Source organism: Lynx canadensis, chromosome B2 (genome assembly GCF_007474595.2).
Source record: "Lynx canadensis isolate LIC74 chromosome B2, mLynCan4.pri.v2, whole genome shotgun sequence".
NCBI lineage: Eukaryota > Metazoa > Chordata > Mammalia > Carnivora > Felidae > Lynx > Lynx canadensis.
This window is the reverse complement of record NC_044307.1, coordinates 125845258-125864642: the sequence shown is the minus strand read 5'-3', so window position 1 is coordinate 125864642 and position 19385 is coordinate 125845258. Positions and strand designations below refer to the sequence as shown.

Below are 19385 nucleotides of genomic sequence, written 5' to 3'. Positions count from 1 at the left end.
TATTCCATAAAAAAACATTTCTGAAAAAAAATGTTACTTTTGCTCTGTAGCTTTGCACAGAACATGTCCTACAGTCCAGCCTCTTTGTAGGGTCAAGAATATTTGAAATATAAAATTTATTTTGAAAGTGACAGATTTCCCTCTTCAGAGAACATGTTAAGACCACTGGTCTTGAGGACTAAAGAGTTATTTCTGTTGCTGTTTCATAGGATAGGAGCCAGATAATTATACAAGCTCCCTGCGTGTTAGCTAAATCATTCTAGAATGAATTCTTGGTATCATGGGATGGTCTTGAGCTTTCAGGAGATGGAGGTTTGCTTACCGCTTGGGCAAAGCTTCTAAGGATGCCAAAACCAGCTGTTTCTCCAAAGCTTCATGTAATCCCACTCGATCCCTCACAGTCTGGGACAGACGTGGCTGGCATTTGGATTTTAACAATCTAGAGCAGCACGTTCCGCTCGCCCAAGGGGGTCGAACTTTAAATAACTCCTCTGAAAAACAAATAGCACCGGCTCAGTTGTTTATTCAGTTCTTACTTGCTTCTCTCAGCCGAGTCTACCTAGATAAAGGCATCAAAAATCAAGCTGTACCAGGGCACTGCTCCAAATGGCAATAACTGTAGCCCTTTCTACAGACTCTGTTTGGATTTCTTATCGTCTCAGCACTGTGGCTGTGAGTTACCAGTCATGTCAGGTCAAGAGACAAAGCTCAGAGAACCAGCACCCCTTTTCTTGTGAAAACCAGTTAATCAATGTATAGGCATCACGTCCATTTCTGCACTTCTTCTTGGCTTCAAGTAACTTCCCATTTGTTAGGATCTCACCGGGTGTGAGTCAGTGAAAAAAAAAAAAAAAGATGGCAGAACTCAAATCACTTTTGTCAATGACTGTTGTGCACTGTGCAAATCAGAGGGCTTAGCTGAGAGTGGGTCTTATCCCTCCTCCCTTTCCACTTTGCTTTTTTTTAATGCCATTCTTCCTGCTTCTGCCTATTTTTCATTCCTCCCTCTCTGTCACCAGTCCCAATTCTGCCTGCGTTATTCTTCTCTCTCCCTGTTTTTGGTCTCCTAAACTCCTAAACCCAAGAGTAACCAGAATAATAATGGAGGCACTGATATTTGACTTTCTGTATTTCATCTGAAATCTTTTTTTTTCTCATTCATGAACTTGAAATATATGGGGGGGGGGAGAACTTTTCCTGAACATACTTTAGAGAATGCCGCCCACATGCTATTCCAGAAAGAGCTAACTATCCTCCTCTGTGGGATTTTGTGTGTAAATCCATTCGTTTCTACAATAGTTGGATAAGATAGAGTTTTCAAATGCTGCTCACTTTTACGTAGCGCAATTTTCTCCCAAATTATTTTTCGTAGGCGCTTTTCTCTTTGTCTCTCCTGTAGCTCCTCATCTTCTCTTTTGGGTTCATTCAAGGTCCCATACATAGCAGTAGCTTCCCTAGGGATTGGCCAATCTAAGTTGGACACACAAGCAATGTAATGATGCTTCCAAGCACCATACTCATTATCTGTTGGAGTATAGGGCAGAAACCACCCAAACCTAATGCATTTGGGCATCCATAAGCAGTCCTACAGAAAAAGAAATGAGAACGAGAGTTTGCTAGAAATTTTTAAGGACAGTTTCCTAGTAATAATGTTTCAGGTACACAGATAACTTCTTTACATTGAGATTTCTGGTGCCGCTGACTTGTCATCTGAATTTGACTCTAACAAACAAGAACCATCCCTGACTCCATAGAAAAGTAGTCTTTGATGACAATATACGTTACATATGAATATATGTATTAGTCATCTTTGTACACTTGCTCCCATAGCATTTGATTTACCCTAGAGTCTGAGAATTCTGCTACTAGCAATAGTGTATTAGTTTGTTTCAGACCAAACCTTCCACTGGGAACACCTTTGGTTGAACCACATGATCTTGCCAGTATGCAACCAGCTTTGATATATGGGAACAGCAAATTTCACGTGATCTAATTGAGGTCAACTATCTAGACAGAATATTATAAAACAATTCTTTGAAGGCGTATAGAGCTACGAATGCAACGTCTCATGTAACCATGACCCCAGAGAGAAGGGAAACCCAGAGAGGTGACCCCAACATTTGGCATTACTTTTCATTTCAAGGCATCTGGCAGTTCCAAAGGAAAGCTCAGGCTGAGAAGCAAAGCAGAAAGTTATGGCTGAACAACAGGGAAGCTGAAAAGAATTTTAGGTATTCTCACGAGGAGGAGAGGAAACAAAATTAAATTCAGGGCTCACTAAGGGCAAGAGCCTTGGTGATCACACCAGGCTTTCAGCTGAGATCCTTATCAGCAAGGATGAGGAATTAGACAACTATCACAAAGACTGAAGCCAGCTTTGAAAAATCTCTTTCTCTGACTGGATTTAAGTCATCTATTCCTAGCCTAACCAAATGCCAGAAACAAAAGCAAATTCTCTCTGGAAGAAGATAACCTCATCCAGAGACTCAAATTATTGACTTATAACCAATATCTGATACTCCATCAAAAATACCAAGCACACCAAAGGACAAGAATTGTTTGTTTCTCCTTTTGTCTTTCATGATCTGTTATTAAGTAGAGTAAGACCCTCAGGAGAGCCATGTGTTGTAATTGTTAGGCACGAACTTAAAAAATAAACAACCCTATAATTAACATGTCTGGGAAATAAAGTAGCTAGGTGAGAAATTTTGGTGAAATAATCAGATCAGCATTCTAGAACTGAAAAACATAATAGCAGAAATTTAAAACTCAATGGACCAATTTAAAAGCAAATTAGAATCCAGCAAGAGAGAGAATTAGTAAACTAAAAAGCCAGAAGAAAGATGCAGGCTGAAACACTGACAGCCAAGAAAGGTAGAAAAGACACATAGAGAACATGAAGCTTGCAGGGCGGGTGAGTCAGTCTAACACATAAGTACTGGAACCGCAGAGGAAAAGGAGAGAAATGGGGCAGAATATGAAGGGATCGTCTCCGACAGCTTTTCGAAACTGAGAAAAGACACTAAATCTCAGATGCAAAAAAAAAAAAAAAATCACTGTAATCACAAAATAGGAGAAACACACATACACACGCACATTTCTGGGTACATCCTAAAAAAATTGCATAAGGACAGAAGACAAGATGGAGGAAAAAATCCTAAAAGCAGCTAAGGAAATAAGGAGCAACAGTAAGGGAGCAACATAAAACTTCCTGCTTCTTCCAAAAAAAATGTGTGTGTATGTGTGTGCGTATGTGTGTAGAAAATTAAAATATTTGACAGTAACATAGAAACTGGGAGGAGGGGAGCAGATGCAGGGTCCGAAGCTTCTGGCTTTATCTCAGAAGTGGTAAAAAAAATAAAAATAAAAACAAAAAAACCCACCCTAGAACGAGTGCTATAATCTCTAATATAGCCAGGAGAAAACAGCTAAAGAATTTAAAATTAACAATCTAAAAAATATGGAAGTACTCCAAAAGAAAAAAGAGAAACAAGATATAAACACAAGGATCAAACAAAAAGTAAATAGTGAAACGGTGGACTTAAGCTTACATATATCAGTATGTACACAATGTAAACAGAAGAATGACCCCAGCTAAAAGCCAGGGACTGTCAAATGTTAAAAAAACAACTCCCCACAACCACATTCTGTTTCCGAGACATATTCCTTAAATACAAGGACATAGAAAGTAAAAAGTCAGAAAACAATACATATGCCAACACCTCGCTTGGGTTCTTAAATGCTGTAACCCAGGACTCACAGTTGGTTTTGCATGTGGCCTCTCCATGGAAAGCTAGGTATTTTCTGAGATCAGAAGCTCAACACTAGCCCACTCTGGGAAGTTTGTACACGTTAAAGAAGTAAGTTATTGACTTGTATTCAAGTATGTCTGCCATTACATTTCATTAAATCTTTAAGAAGAAAATGAGACAAGCCAGAGGCAGAGTTAATGGCAGAGGATGTGGAAATCCAGATTTACATTCTTGAACAGATGTGAGCCAAAGAGAGATCAGATGAGGTTGTGGTTGTACAGCAATTTTCGAGGTGAATGATCATGGATAAAATCATACCATATAATAACCAAAGCTTAACTACAATTTCTCAGGAAAGAAGTGGACTTCTTTAGCCACGATAAAATGTTTCTAAATAATTAAATTGAGCATTGAAGATTCTTAAAATTACACGAATTATTAGAATAGTGTATATCCGCTCACTTCCAACATAAATTATCATATTTAACTTCTCCCCATGTTTGCTCTGAAGGGTAAGTTAATTATGGTTCAAATACTCTCCATTACTGTCTTCAGGGAAGGAAGCTACCCCAGTTGTCTCCTTACAGAACACAGCTGTTATTTGTGCCCTATCGGTAGGAAGTGACAAGTAGTCAACCTGTTCAGTTAAAAACTTCCAGGCCCAGCTGACTTGTGCAGCCGCACACAAATCTTTTGGATTCAGAAAGGAAAAGATATATAGAGAAATGAAGCGCGGTAACACCGTAGAGAAATCCACTTTGGCCATTTGCATCCTTTCTGAAAACCACTCTTGGACAATCCTACAAAGAAAGACACAGAAATTTAGTTCAGAACGCTAGTATCTAAAACCGACCAAAAATCTAGGATACATATTGGTCATTGTTCTTTCTATAATGTTCTAACTATAAAAAAACAAAACAAAACTTAAATCCTAGGTAACACACAGCTAGATTTTTAAAAATACTGTATCTACTTTCACTGATCCATTCTAAAGGTGAGTAATAAAAATATCTAAAATCTACAGGAAAGAGGTCTGAAATAAACATAGTTATTTAAGTTATAAATCTGGATTTCTGCCTTTTCCTTTACTCCAAATTCAATAAATCAGCAAGTCCTGTCAGCCCTACAAATATGTACTCTCATATCCAACCACTTTCTTTCCACCTCCACTGCTATCACCACTGCAAAGCTCCTCCTTCTCCCTCCTGCACAACTGCAATAACCCCTCCTTCTGATAGGCTCCCCCATTCCACTCCTCTTCTGAGAGCCCATTCTCTACATGGCAGTGGAGGGTTTTTTTTTTTTTCTAATTTTTTTTTTTTTTTTCATTAAGTAACCTCTATGCCCAACGTGGGGCTCAAACTCACAAACCTAAGATCAAGAGTCATATGTTCCAGAGACTGAGCCAGCCAGGCGCCCCCTCAAGTGTTTTTGTTTTTTTTTTTAATGTAAATTAGATAATGTCACTCATGCAAGTAAAACCCTACAATGACTTCCCGGTGTTATTAGAATAAAACCCTGTAGCTACATCACACTTAGTGGTGAAATATTAATGCCTTCCCCCTAACATAAGAACAAACCAAGAATGTTCACTCTCATTCCTTCAATTTAAACAGGCGCCGGAGATCCTAGCCATTTCAGCAAGGCAGGAAAAAAAGTAACTAGTATACATATTGGAAAGGAAGCAGTAAACTGTCTCAATTCATGTATGCGGAATCTACAAAACCACTTTTAAAAACAAGGAATCTGCAAAACAACCATTTAAATTGTTGAACTAATTAGTATAAAATGGTTGATGATTTTCTTTTATCTTTTTTTTTTTAAGTTAATTTCATTGTTTTGAGAGGGACAGAGACACCACAAGTGGGGGAGGGGCAGAGAGAGGGAGACAGAGAATCCCAAGCAGGCTCTGCGCAGTCAGCGAAGGAAATGTGAGATCGTGACCGAGCCAAAACCAAGAGTCAGATGCTTAACTGAGCCACCGGGAGCCTCTGATTCTCTTTTATCTTTTTAATGTTTATAGGATCTATAGCAACATTCCCTTTTTCATTCCTGATATTGGCAATTTTCTCTTCTTTTTTCTTGGTTATTCTTGCCAGGAGTTTATCAATTCAATTACTTTTTTTTTTTTTTTTAACAGCTTTGTTTTCATAAATTTTCTCTCTTCATTTTTTATTTTATTGATGTCAGCTCTTCATCATTTCTTTACTTCTACTTACTTTGGGTATAATTTGAGTTTGTTTCTAGTTTCTTAAGGTGGAAATTTAGATAGTAATTTGAATCCTTTTTTTTCTTTTCTGAGGTAAGAATTTAAAGGATATATTTTCCTCTAAGCTGTACTTCAGCTGCATCTCAGCCATTTAGATGTGTTGTATTTTCATTGTCACTCAATTTGAAATATTCTAATTTCCTTGTGTTTTCTTTTTTGACCACATGTTTTTGTGAGTTAGCTTCCAATATTTTTGGATTTTCTAGATAACTATTTTTGGGTTTTCTAGATATTTTATATTTTTTAATCTCAAATTTTATTGCATTGTTGTTAAAACTTATACTTAATTAGATTTTAACAATTCTGAAATGTATTGAGTCTTATTTTTTTGGACCAAGAAATTATGTATCTTGGTGAAGTTATTTTGCTCATAAAAAAACTCATCTATTGGGAAGTTGTTGGCTTTAATTTCCTATAAATATTAGGTCAGGGTGGTTTAGAAGATTGCTCAGTTCTATATTCTCACTGATTTTTTTTTTTGTTTAGTTGTTCTATTATAATTTAATCAGTTTTGTTTTATGTAATTGAAACTCTATTATTTGGTACATACATATTTATTATTTTTATGACTTCATGATGAAGGATCCTTTTTCTCCTTATATAATGTCCCTCTCTGTCTTTCTAGTAACATTCCTCATCTTGAAGTCCATTTTGTCTGCTATTAATATTGCCATCCTACTTTTATATACTTAGTATTTATATCCTATCCTTTTACTTTTAACCAATCAGAATCTTTATATTTACAGTGTATCCTTTGTGGTCAGTATACAGTTAGATCTTGTTTGTTTTTTCTTTTTAAAGCTCATTTAACAACCACTGCTTTTATTTGAAGGTTTAGTCCACTTATATTTATATAATTATTGATATGGTTGAATCCAGGTCTTAATTTTATTTGTTTTTTGCTTTTCCCATTTGTTTTATGAAAATTTATTCCTCCTCTCCTGTCTTGGTTGAGATAATAAATTTTTTTTGTATTCCATTTCAATGCCTTTATTGGCTTTTTAGGATATCTCTTGCATTATGCAATTAGTTGTTGTTAGCAAGTACAAATGCATTGTGACATTTCATAGTCTATTAGAGTAAATATTCATATAAAATTAAAGAACAGTGCAATGGTATAGTTCTTGACATCCTTAAGCTTTGGTCACGATACCACATCTACTTATGTTATAAGCCCATAATACATTGGTTTTGCTTTAAACAGTCATATGTCTGTAAAATAACTTTAAAATTTTACATTTTCCCCACACATTACCATCCCTGCTTGTACATCCAAGTTTCCATCTGTTATCAATTTCCTTAGCCTGAAGAATTTGTTTCAGCCTTTCTTCACTGGAGGTCTTCTGACAACAAATTTTATCACTCTCTTTTTATGTGAAAATGTCTTACTTCACCCTAATGTTTGTAGTACTATTATGACCTGCATTAACCAATTTTAATAATTATCATCTTGTAGCCAGTCTGGTTTCTGCTATATCATCATCTTTCCTTCCTCCTCCTCTGCCTCCTCCTCTTCTTTCTTTTCCTCCTCTCTCCCTCCTCCTCCTGTTTCTTCCTCCCTTACTCCCATTTTATTTTAAAGCTAGCCTAAAACATCGGGTCACTGCCTCATCTCACCCACATAGATGTGTTATATTGTCATCATCATTCCATTTGAAATATTCTCATTTCTCTTGTGATTTCTTGCTTTGATATTCTGTGTGCCTTACTAAACAATAGGAGCATTTTAAAAACATATACTATAATACCATCATCATGCCTAAACAATTCAATAAGAATTTTTTTTTTTAACATTTATTTTGAGAGAGAGAGATGGACCACAAGCAGGAGAGGAGCAGAGAAGGAACGAGACATAGAATCCAAAGCAGGCTCCAGGCTCTGAGCTGTCAGCACAGAACCCAATGTGGGGCTCGAACCCATGAAACGCGCGATCATGACCTGAGCCGAGGTTGGATGCTTAACTGACTGAGTCACCTAGGTGCCCCTCAACAATAATTTCTTAATGTGATATCTATTTTTAAAAGTTTATAAAAATATAGCATACATCAAGAACACTTCTTACATTATTACTCTGTGTGCCACCTAAGCACAAATGGATCTTGAATGAATAAAAATCTGGGGGCTATGTAGGCCTTAGACCAAAGAGATGTTTTATGGTTCATGAAAGATGCATTGCGGCCCTGTAGCCACCAATTATAAAAAAAAGAGATACTTAATCATAATTGCCCTCTCTGGATATTGGCCATAAACATCTGTTATAATCCCAAGCCACCAAATAGGTCATCATATGTGAATAAGAATCACTAGAACAAGAAAGTTTGGAAGCAATCCAAGGATTAGCAAATGGAAGTCTTCCCTGGAACCCCTAATCTCCTCCAATCTCAGTGAAATACAGATGTTGTGACCAATCTCATAGCTGATTGGAAAATTTGGCAATAGAACTCACCAGAACTCTTTATCTCAAGCCATGGGGACCATGGAAACTATTTTTCACTGCTAAGTGGCTACTGCTACCCTGTTACCAGGTCCTATGGAACACAGATTAACTCACTGGAAGACAAATCCTGTCTCTGACCGGATCTCATTCTGCAATGTGTCTTCTCTGACTTTCTATGACCTTCTCTGAATGCATAGGCTAAATTCCCACAGGGTGGGTCAAGCCCCAGAAGTTCCAATGTGAAATGAAAACACTATCTCCAATTAGGGACGAAAAAGAACTTAGTTATCTTCATAACAAGTTGCTGAAGACCCATGAGACCCAGAGACTGTCTTTATCATTAATTTACCCAAACTGCTTGCCTAACTGGAGCCTCATCTATAATCTTGGAGAGAAGGGAAACTTGTATCTTGCAACTGAACACCAATAAATAATACATGTAGAAGGAATAAGAAGTTAGAAAATGAGCACTTGGCAGCTATCACAGTAATAATTACATCAAGATAAGAATCATCAATGGATTCTAAACCCAGTGGGTGAAAGTATGGTGAGGAACAGGGTACTTGCGTAGATTCAAATACTTTTAAGTTAATTTAAAATTAATCACTCAAAGTCTTTTTAGTTACTTATTAATTAATAAGTACCAAAGACCTAATAATTAATCATCTTAACCAAGTGATGATAAGTCAACAGAATGAGCAATGGGGCAAATCGACATAGTATGCCCCATGTGATCCGCTGAGAACACAGCATCACTTCTGTGTTATTCCTGCCAAGAACACATAACCTGAATGTGATCTTAAAGAAGTATCAGTCAATCACAGATTGAAGGTCATTCAACAAAGTAGGTCTGTACTTTTTTTTTTTATGTTTTATTTTATTTTTGAAGGAGAGAGAGACAGAGTGCGAGCAGGGAAGGGGCAGAGAGAGAGGGAGACACAGAATCTGAAGCAGGCTCCAGGCTCTGAGCTGTCAGCACAGAGCCCCACGTGGGCTCAAACCAATGAACCGTGAGATCACAACCTGAGCCGAAGTTGGATGCTTAACCAACTGAGCCACCCAGGTGCCCAAATAGGTCTGTACTCTTGAAAGGTTAAGTAATAAAGACAAGAAAGAACTGAGGAACTGCTCCCCATCAAAGGTGGATATAGAGACGTGAAAACCGAATACAAACAGGACCCTGGATGGAGTCTGGACTGAGAAGGAAAGGACATTGTTGGAACAATCAGGAGTATTCAAATGGAATCTGTGGATTAGACCATAGTACTGTATCAGTGCTGATTTCTTGATATTGGAGGATGTACTTTGATTTTTCAGCAGAATGTCCTGTTTGTTTGTTGTTTGTTTGTTTGTTTTGAAAACACATACTGAGATGCTTAGCTTTAGTGGGGCATCATGTTTGCAACATATTCTCAAATGATTCAGCATAATAAGGTGAAATGGTAAAATGTTAACCATTAAGGAATCCAGGTGAAAAGTATAAAGGAATTATTTGCCACAAGTTTTTGGAATTTTTCTATAAGTTAAAATTATTGCAAAATAAAAAGGTTTTTTTTTTGATTTCTGTTTTTAAAATTTTTTTTTCAACGTTTTTATTTATTTTTTTGGGACAGAGAGAGACAGAGCATGAACGAGGGAGGGGCAGAGAGAGAGGGAGACACAGAATCGGAAACAGGCTCCAGGCTCTGAGCCATCAGCCCAGAGCCCGACGCGGGGCTCGAACCCACGGACCTCGAGATCGTGACCTGGCTGAAGTCGGACTCTAACCGACTGCACCACCCAGGCGCCCCTGGTTTCTGTTTTTAAAGAAGAGGCTGCCTACATCATTTGCAAGGTTTAATGATTGCCTATTATGTTGTGTGTTTTCTACTCCTCTGGCTTCATCTGAGGCCACTGCTCATTCTTGATCCCTGTCCATGCAGCTTTGTCACAACCTAAGACAAACAGGGTTCAAAATGAACCTAATGGTGGGGGCGCCTGGATGGGTCAGTCGGTTAAGTGTCCGACTCTTGGTTCGGCTCAGGTCATGATCTTACGGCTCATGAGTTCAAGCCCCACATCAGCTCCACGCTAATAGTGTGGAGACTGCTTGGGATTTTCTCTCCCTTCCTTTCTGTCTGCCTTTCACCTGCTTGTGCTCTCTCTCTCTGTAAATGGATAAATGAACTTTAAAATAATAATTAAAAATAATGAAGTAAATAGATAGAGGGATAGAGAGATGGATAAAATGAACATATTGGCATGCCAGTCTGGGGAGTGCGTGCGTGCGTGCACGTGTGTGTGTGTGTGTGTGTGTGTGTGTGTGTGTGTGTAAGCAGGAGACCATAGGATGGAATTGTGCATGTACTGGCAGCATATCGTATCCACAGACAAAAGTGTCATGAGGGCTCCTCTCATTGTTGAGAGATTAACATTCAAGCCCAATGAGGCAGCGAGGACACCAGGAACAGCTAATCCCCGGGGATCGCTGATCTGAGTCCTCACTGTCCCAGACAGGCTTCATAATCCTTTCACTGGTTCTTGGAGGGACAGTATGCTCTCACTTAAAATTATAAAGCAGATCAATAAAATAAGGTGCAAAACAGAAATGTTTTCAGCCTCCTTTTCAAAGACGGGCCTCAGGGGCGCCTGGGTGGCGCAGTCGGTTAAGCGTCCGACTTCAGCCAGGTCACGATCTCGCGGTCCGTGAGTTCGAGCCCCGCGTCGGGCTCTGGGCTGATGGCTCAGAGCCTGAAGCCTGTTTCCGATTCTGTGTCTCCCCTCTCTCTCTGCCCCTCCCCTGTTCATGCTCTGTCTCTCTCTGTCCCGGAAATAAACGTTGAAAAAAAAAAAAAAAAAAAAGACGGGCCTCAGTATCTTGAGTTTTTTGTTCCCCCCCCTTCCCACCGCACACCGTCTACTGTTCCATCCCAGCCAAGCAAAGGAGAAGAACTGAATCCGAGTTACGGTTTATTTATGTATCATTTTATTTTTTTAAGTTTATTTATTTTGAAGAGAGCAAGTGGGGAGGGGCAGAGAGAGAGGAGGCGTGAGAGAGAGAATCTCAAGCTGATCATGCAGAGCCTGACATGAGGCTTGATCTCATGAACCATGAGATCATGACCTGGGCCAAAATCAAGAGTCAGATGCTTAACCAACTGAGCCATCCAGGTATCCCAAATATTTTCTTTCTTTTTTCTTCTTTTTTTTTAATGTTTTATTTTTATTTTTGAGTGAGAGAGAGCAGGGGGTGGGCAGGGGAATGGGAACAGAGGATCTGAAGCAGGCTTCATGCTAACAGCAGAGAGCCTGATGCGTTGGTCACATCAAACTCACGAAACTTGAGGTCATAACCTGAGCCACCCAGGTGCCCCCAAGAGATTTGTATTTTTAAGCAATCTCTATAACCAGCACGGGGCCCGAACTCACAACCCCGACATCAAGAGTCATACACTTCACTGACTGAGCCAGCAAGGCACCCCAAGGATCTGAGTTACTTTTAAAGTGGACCTCACTTATACATGTTTTACATTTGTTCCTAGCAAGCACTGCTACAAGGACACATTCAAGTATAATGAATCTTAAGCAAGAAAAAAGGAAAATGCTTCAGCCACATAAAAAGAAGAAAAAAAAAAAAAAAATCAGTACCCAAGCAGCAGAACTAGGGTAGTTTGTGGTAATGACATCGTGGCTCATTGCATTTTAGTTAATGTTGCAAAGTAAGAAATCCGTGAAGAGAAATAACAACATGTAAAGAGACAATGAACAAAATGTGCTTTGCTCCTTTATTGTGACAAGGATATCTTCATTTAAATAATTCATGACACTACTTTGCCGTGTGCTACTGAATGTACAATGTGTACTTTGCAAAAATAACAAGGCTTAGTAATACGGAACTTGAATCTAATTCTCAGCTCTTAAATTTCTGATAAGAAGGAGAAAGAAGCGGCCCAAACTGCGATGAAAACCACTGAGAGGACAGCTTGCAGCGGTGGCCTGGAGAGGGGAAGTCACGTTGGCAGAGGTCCCTGCTTTCTTGCTCCCCGGGCAGTACCCTGGAGTCTCGACTGGTGGCTTTACCACCACTTTATGGCACGGCCAGGGTCTGGGTTAGGTGGGCTTCAACAACGGATGCCAGGGTCCACACAGAATAATGATTAGGTTTGGGGAATAAAGGGAGGGGAGAACGTATGCCAAAGTCTTCGGTGAATGAGAGAACAAAGCTGGGTGTGGGGAAAGCGATAAGGAAGGGTGACTGAAGAGTTTAAAATCTTTTTAGATTTTAAAATGGGGCGCCTGGGTGGCTCAGTCGGTTAAGTGTCTGACTCTTGATTTTGGCTCAGGTCCTCTCTCGCAGTTTGTGAGTTCGAGCCCCACGTTGGGCTCTGTGCTGTCGGTACAGACTGGGATTCTGTCTTTCTCCCTGTGGCTCTGCCCCTCCCCCGCTCGCTCTCCTCTGACTCTCAGAAATAAATAAACTTAAAAAATTTTTTAAAGATTTTAAATAGTTTGTCTATGCTGATCATAGCTACATGGAGGCACATAAGCATAAAAAATAGGTTATCTCTGGGTGGGGGATTCTGGGTGATTTTCCTCTTTTGCCTACTCACATTTTCCAGTGCTTCTACAAAATAGCCGGAATTACTACCTGAAGAGATAAAGAAGGCCCCAGGCTTCCACACAGGTAGTCCCTACCAAGTGGAACACTCATTCTCCTAGTCTTGCTTGTCTAGCCTCCTACGTATCCTTCAGACTCCAGCCTAAATGTCAGATCCTCAGGGGAAGGCTGTCCTGATCCCCTGGACCCGCTGAGGTCTCCTTACTTTTCCTTGCTACTGAGCACGGTCGGAGCTATTTATCTGATATCCGGGGGGGCTGGTCAAGCTGCTTGGGAAATAAAGGAGAATGCATGTACACAGACTTCTCACTGTTATCAAAGTGCAGTACGACCTTCCATGTATGATACATACGGTATAACTTGTGGCCAGTGAAGCAATATGGTGCTGGGGAAGGAGCAAGAAAGTGTACCTGGAACCAGCATGGCGGGTCTAAGTTATGTGGCTGGTGGGAAGCCATTTTCGCAACAATATTGGTGACCATGTAAGGTAATGGCAGTGAAATTTTAGGGTGATATTTCTGGGGTGCTGACAGAATCCCCCCACCTCCCCAACAGGCTGACCATTCCTGCTGCCCACATCCTTGCCTGTCGGAGGAGGCTCCCTGCCGCTCACAGAGCACTCCCCCTCAATGTCATCTCCTGTCCTCTGCTGAAACCTGTATCCTTTACACTTGATGTGCACTATAATGTAATCTAAGCATGGTTTTTGTGTTTCCGTTCCTGGTGACCCTCAAACTCCATCCATTTGGGGCTCATTCACTATTTAAAGTCTTTCTCTTCCACTGCACCTCAAGCCGCAAGGAAGAAGGCATGGTGTTTGTGTTATTTGCTGCTATGCCCCCAGCACTTGGTACGGTGCTTCTGACTTGGCGGGGGCTGAGAAAACATGTGTAAGTTAGAATAAGGAATGAAAAAAATAATAAAAATAGAAAAGCACTACTTGTATTAACTTCCTGTTCATTGTTTAACAATTACTGCTGACTTAACTGGCCTAGAGAGGTGCAAATGTATGTTCTCAGAGTTCTGGAGGTCAGAAGTCTGAAATCAGTTTCACTGGGCTCCAGTCAAGGTGCTGCCAGGGCTGACCCCCTCTGGAGGCTCGGAGGGGAGAATCTGTCCCCTTGTCCCTTTCGCGTTCTAGAAGCGGCCGGCCGTCCTTGGCTCGTGGCCGCTTCTCGAAGCACAGCATTGTCCACACCGTCTCCATCTCTCCCACTGCTTCTGGCATGACATTGTCTGTCGGGCCTCTTGCCTCCCTTTTTTTTCTTTTTTTTAATTTTTTTTTTCAACGTTTATTTATTTTTGGGACAGAGAGAGACAGAGCATGAACGGGGGAGGGGCAGAGAGAGAGGGAGACACAGAGTCGGAAACAGGCTCCAGGCTCTGAGCCATCAGCCCAGAGCCTGACGCGGGGCTCGAACTCACGGACCGCGAGATCGTGACCTGGCTGAAGTCGTACGCTTAACCGACTGCGCCACCCAGGCGCCCCTTGCCTCCCTTTTAAGGACGATTGTGATTACGCTGAGCCCCGATCATGCAGGATAACCTCCCCACCTCAACATCCTTCATCACATCTGCAAACTGCCTTTGCCCCATCACGTAACATCCACGAGTTCCAGGGTGAGGGTGTGGACATACTTGGAGGCCACTATTCAGTCTGCCACATTGCTCTAACTTCTGAAACACGGAAAACACTCCAAAATATTTGTGCTGGTGCTACATTGCGCTCTCGGATATCCGGTGAGAGGCAGGGAACATCCCCTTGTCTTGAAATAGGACATATTTTATTCTACTAAAATATGAACTTCAGAGGGCAGGAATGTTTTACACTCTGTTTAGTGTTGAATCCCGGGCACTCAGAGTTGTGTTTGGCACATGGTAGGCATTCAGTAAATAATTGTTGAATGCTGGAATGAAGAGACAGCATTCTTCCGACACCCATCATTTACTTCCCCTTCTTCCGGTAAAATAACTTCAGTTTCTAAGGGTGATCCATGTGGTTCTGTAGAAGCCGATTCCATCCCTGACTCCAAAATGCATATGAATAAAGGCTGATTCCATTTATTTGGGTCAATCTCCTGGCCACAGCAACTGGCAAAAGTAGGCATGGACCTGTGCTAGTCCAAGCAGAGTGAAGCTCAAACAAAGAAATTATTTGTATGTCCATTCACAACGGAGGAAACCTCATAATGAAGCCAGGACTGCCGAAGGCAGAGCTGAAGAGCAGAAAGAATCAAGTCACTGGTTTTATTACTGAACCTCTGAATTGAGCTTCAACTGCAGCCAAACCTACTCCGATTTTTTCAATTATAGGAGAGGGAGATATTTCCTTTATTACTCGTGTCAAGTTTGGGGGTTACCTCACAACGAAACATTCGAAACCCACGAAGCGGCAGTGCCAGGGAAAGATGAAAAAGGCATCTAGAGAACCCGAACAGATCATTCTGTTTCGTTGGAAATAGAAGGAACGGGGTACTCGTGCATCCTGCGTTCCTGCCTCTGTGGAAGAGTGGACTCTTGGGGCCATCAGGTCACCCTTGGCTGTGCGCCACAGCACTCTGGGAATGGAGTCAATACTGCTTCCTCGGCCCCATCCCCGTGTGTTGAGCCAAACTCCACGGATGGGGTTCAGAGTCTGTTTTTACAAACTCCAAGTGATCCTATGGGCCCAGCCCTTCTCAGCATCCGGGAATTTGACTTCCAGTAGCAGCAGATCCCGGGGCTCATGTCAAGAAGCCGAGTACAAAGCACTGGGTGTGTGTAGGGCGGTCTTAGGAGGAGGGTGGAACTCCTTTTGGAGGGCCCTGAGCTCATGAAGTTCTGAGACCTGCATGGGAATCTAATTGGCTCTCTCCCATGTGTAAAGAGCGTCAGTTGAGCTTTCGATGCATTTTATTTTTCTAAAGGTAGCTGGTTCACAGCTAAATTCCAGAGGGTTGATATGACCAGAGAAGGGCCCATAAATGGATCATTATGGGCCATATTAAACCTATTTATCTTCCTTTCACTTAAGCAATAGGGAAAATCAGGGCAGCTCCAGGGTTAGTGAATTCAAGGACTCAATGAGGTCATCAAAGGCCAGAATCTTCCATATTTTCACTTTGCCTCCTCAGTAGTTTGCTTTGGTCCTTAGGCTCATTCCCTGAGGTGATTTCCGAATGACTAACAAAGTGAGCGATTATCCTCACACAACAGGAACCACAGATGGAAAGGGCGTGTCCCTTCCCTCAAGCCCCTATTAAGTCCCTTTGATAGCGAAAGAAAACTCTTCCAGAAGCTCTCTAGCAGCCACTCGCCGTGTGACCTTAGGCAGAATTAGTGTCTACATGCCCTTTCGTAATCCAGACGCCACCAAGGGGGTGGAATCATCGTGAACCTGTCCAAGCCTGACTCACCCTTGGTGGGGCAGGGTGACAAGCCACCTCTGAAACACATAATGCCTGGGGAGAAGGGCCTCTGTCAGGAATATGGAGAAGAAACAGGCAATGGTGATGGCACGCGGGTAACCAACAGTGTCTGGCCCACTGAACAGGCACCAAAGAAAGAAAACATCTATGTAGCTGCCCAGGCGGCTGATCTACCCAACCTTTACGGGTTGCCCCTTTAGTTCAGAGTTCTTACTTGTCTCTGTCCTTGCTCCCCTCTATACTTGAGATCTGACTACAGGTATTTCTTAAAGGGGTAAATGTGGTTTTATATCTGGTAATATAACTCTTACTCTTTTTTTTTTCCTTTATATTTATACTTTTCTTAACTGTTGGTATCCATTTTCTTTTTTTTAAGTTTTATTTCTTTATTTTGAGGAGAGAGCATGTGCATGTGAGCTGGGGAGGAGTAGAGAGAGAGAAGAGAGAGAGAGAGAGAGAGAGAGACAGGAATCTCAAGCAGGTTCCCACTGTCTCTGCAGAGCCTGACACGGGGCTCAGTCCCATGAACCCTGACATCGTGACCTGAGCTGAAATCAACAGTCAGACACTTAACTGACTGAGCCACCCCAGGCGCCCCTGTCACTATCCCGTTTATTTTCTGGATTCGCTTTAGAATCAGTTTCTCGAGGTCCATAAGAATATCCTATTTGGGAATTTGCACTAGACTGACCTGAACTTTAAGACTAATTTCAAGACAATGGGCATCTTTAAACATGGCACATCTTCTTTCAGTTTTTGTTTTAACTGTCCTTAACACAAGTTTATAATTTCCTGCACAAGGGTCTTGCACTTACTGTTTTAGTTTTATGCAACAGAGGAAGGAAGCTGAGCTAAGAGAAGGCAGTGGGGGTGGGGGGAGTAGGGGGGCAGGCAGGCAGGCCCCACAGCCTGGGTGACATTGTTTGAATCCAAGGATCTCTCCCAGCCTGAAGCTAGACCAATCCTTATCAAGGCATTCCGTTTCTTCTGAAGCTGGTTTGAATTCCCATTTCTGTTATTTGCACCTGAAAGCATTCTAACCATGACATCAAAAGAATACACCGGGAGAACAGGAGGAAAGATGACAAACATCCACTGAATGCTTACTGTGCACTTGGGGTTTTCTTCTTCTGTTCCTAAGACCTGCTAGCCTACTTAGGGCTCGTGTGCAGCCACCTCTATGCTTACTCTGCCGTAACCCTCCTGGACATTTCCTAAACAGATTCTTCAATACAGAACAGAGACAAATGTTCTCTTAAAACCTTTCTCCATTTTCCTATGATTTATCTGGGAATTTCACTCCCCTACACAGAAGTAATAGGATTCTTGGTAGCTGTGGAAGCTAATATCATGTGCCTTATAAACGGCCGGTAGCATTAATTATCAGGGCTGCGGCATTTGGGAAATTGTGCAATGAACGACTTCAGGAGGTGCCATTAACACAGATGACAGTGTGAAAACAGCACCCCCGGAGTTGTGTGACATGCCACCCTTGGGGATTATTACTGTGCAAAACTCCTTCTGGAATTGTTTTATAGGAGTCATGAGTTAATTCAATAGTGAAAAGTCTTGAGTGAGGCAAAGTATTAGTAATCGCCCATACTTGAGAACTTGGAATATCTTGAAAAGTTCCTTCCTGGGGCGCCTGGGTGGCGCAGTCGGTTTAAGCGTCCGACTTCAGCCAGGTCACGATCTCGCGGTCCGGGAGTTCGAGCCCCGCGTCGGGCTCTGGGCTGATGGCTCAGAGCCTGGAGCCTGTTCCGATTCTGTGTCTCCCTCTCTCTCTGCCCCTCCCCCGTTCATGCTCTGTCTCTCTCTGTCCCAAAAATAAATAAACGTTGAAAAAAAAATTAAAAAAAAAAAAAAAAGAAAAGTTCCTTCCTCCCAGGGAGCTAGCAAATGAAAAGTTGTTCTGATCATTTTTTTTTTTTTTGCTATTCTTGTAATTAGGAGTGTTTAGGATCTCTTCATTCAGCAAGCATTTACCCAGTGGCTGCTGTGTACCTAGTATTGTTCTAAATGTTAGGGACACAGTCACCAGAAAAAGTTCTTGCCCTCACAGAGCTACAGTCTAGTGGAGGGGACACACAGTAAGTAAGCAAGTACTGTATATAACATAATGTCAGGTGGTGCTAAGTGCTGTAAAGACAAGGTTAAACCTTTTAAAGTGTGGCACCACCATAGAAGAGTGGTACCACTTACAAAATGGGAAGTGAGAATTTCAAGCGCACAGGCTTTGCCTAGCATAAGCCAATGACCTTCCCACCATCCACTCTCCCTCTGTCCCCATCCCCACCCAATAAACTCAAGGGTTTTCCTTCTTAGCTTCATCCACTTCTAAAAACTGCCCCAGTGACAAATGATGGTTATCCATGACCATGGGATCTATGTGAAAGGACGGGAGCATGTCCAAAACCAGGGGCTGAGGAGAGAGAGACTCAGGAGGAACCAGATTTCCAGACTCGTCTTGGATATTTAGAAACCCAGTGGGCCTTTGAATATGCTCTCTGCTACCTCCACACAGAAACAGTCTCCTTTCAAATGGGTGCTCAGGAACTCAGAGTGATGGGGCTGTTCTGAATTCAAATTTAACCTAGATGCATCGTCTCTGGGAAATGCATACACCAGATTTCCTCACAGTTCACAGATGGGATAGACATCCTGGCCTGAGCTCCTCCCACGGGCCGCTTGGAAAGAGGGGGTGGGTGCAGGGAGGTGAGTGTGGGGGGTATTCTCTCTTCACTGTACATTTTTCTGGACCACCCCATTTCTGGTCGGCTGTGATGGACACACATGATGAGAGTGAATCCTTCGCTGTTCATGTCCCTCCCTCTCCACCGACACACACATGCCACACACACACAAGAAGACAGTCCATCTGTGTCTTGGGATTGCACTTGCATGAATGTCGCCCCAAGGACCC

General features: G+C 41.8%; 1 protein-coding gene across 2 annotated transcripts in view; it reads right to left on the bottom strand.

The window, feature by feature from the left end:
- Positions 1–19385, bottom strand: part of ECT2L (epithelial cell transforming 2 like) — an 80307-nt gene that overhangs the window by 41725 nt on the left and 19197 nt on the right. For both annotated transcript variants that reach the window (XM_030316454.1, XM_032593257.1), the window contains exons 6-8: positions 4390–4552; positions 1333–1585; positions 323–491 (exon numbers count right to left, since the gene is read on the bottom strand). In XM_030316454.1, coding sequence (XP_030172314.1) covers positions 323–491; positions 1333–1585; positions 4390–4552 — 585 coding nt within the window. The remainder of the gene's footprint in view (positions 1–322; positions 492–1332; positions 1586–4389; positions 4553–19385) is intronic.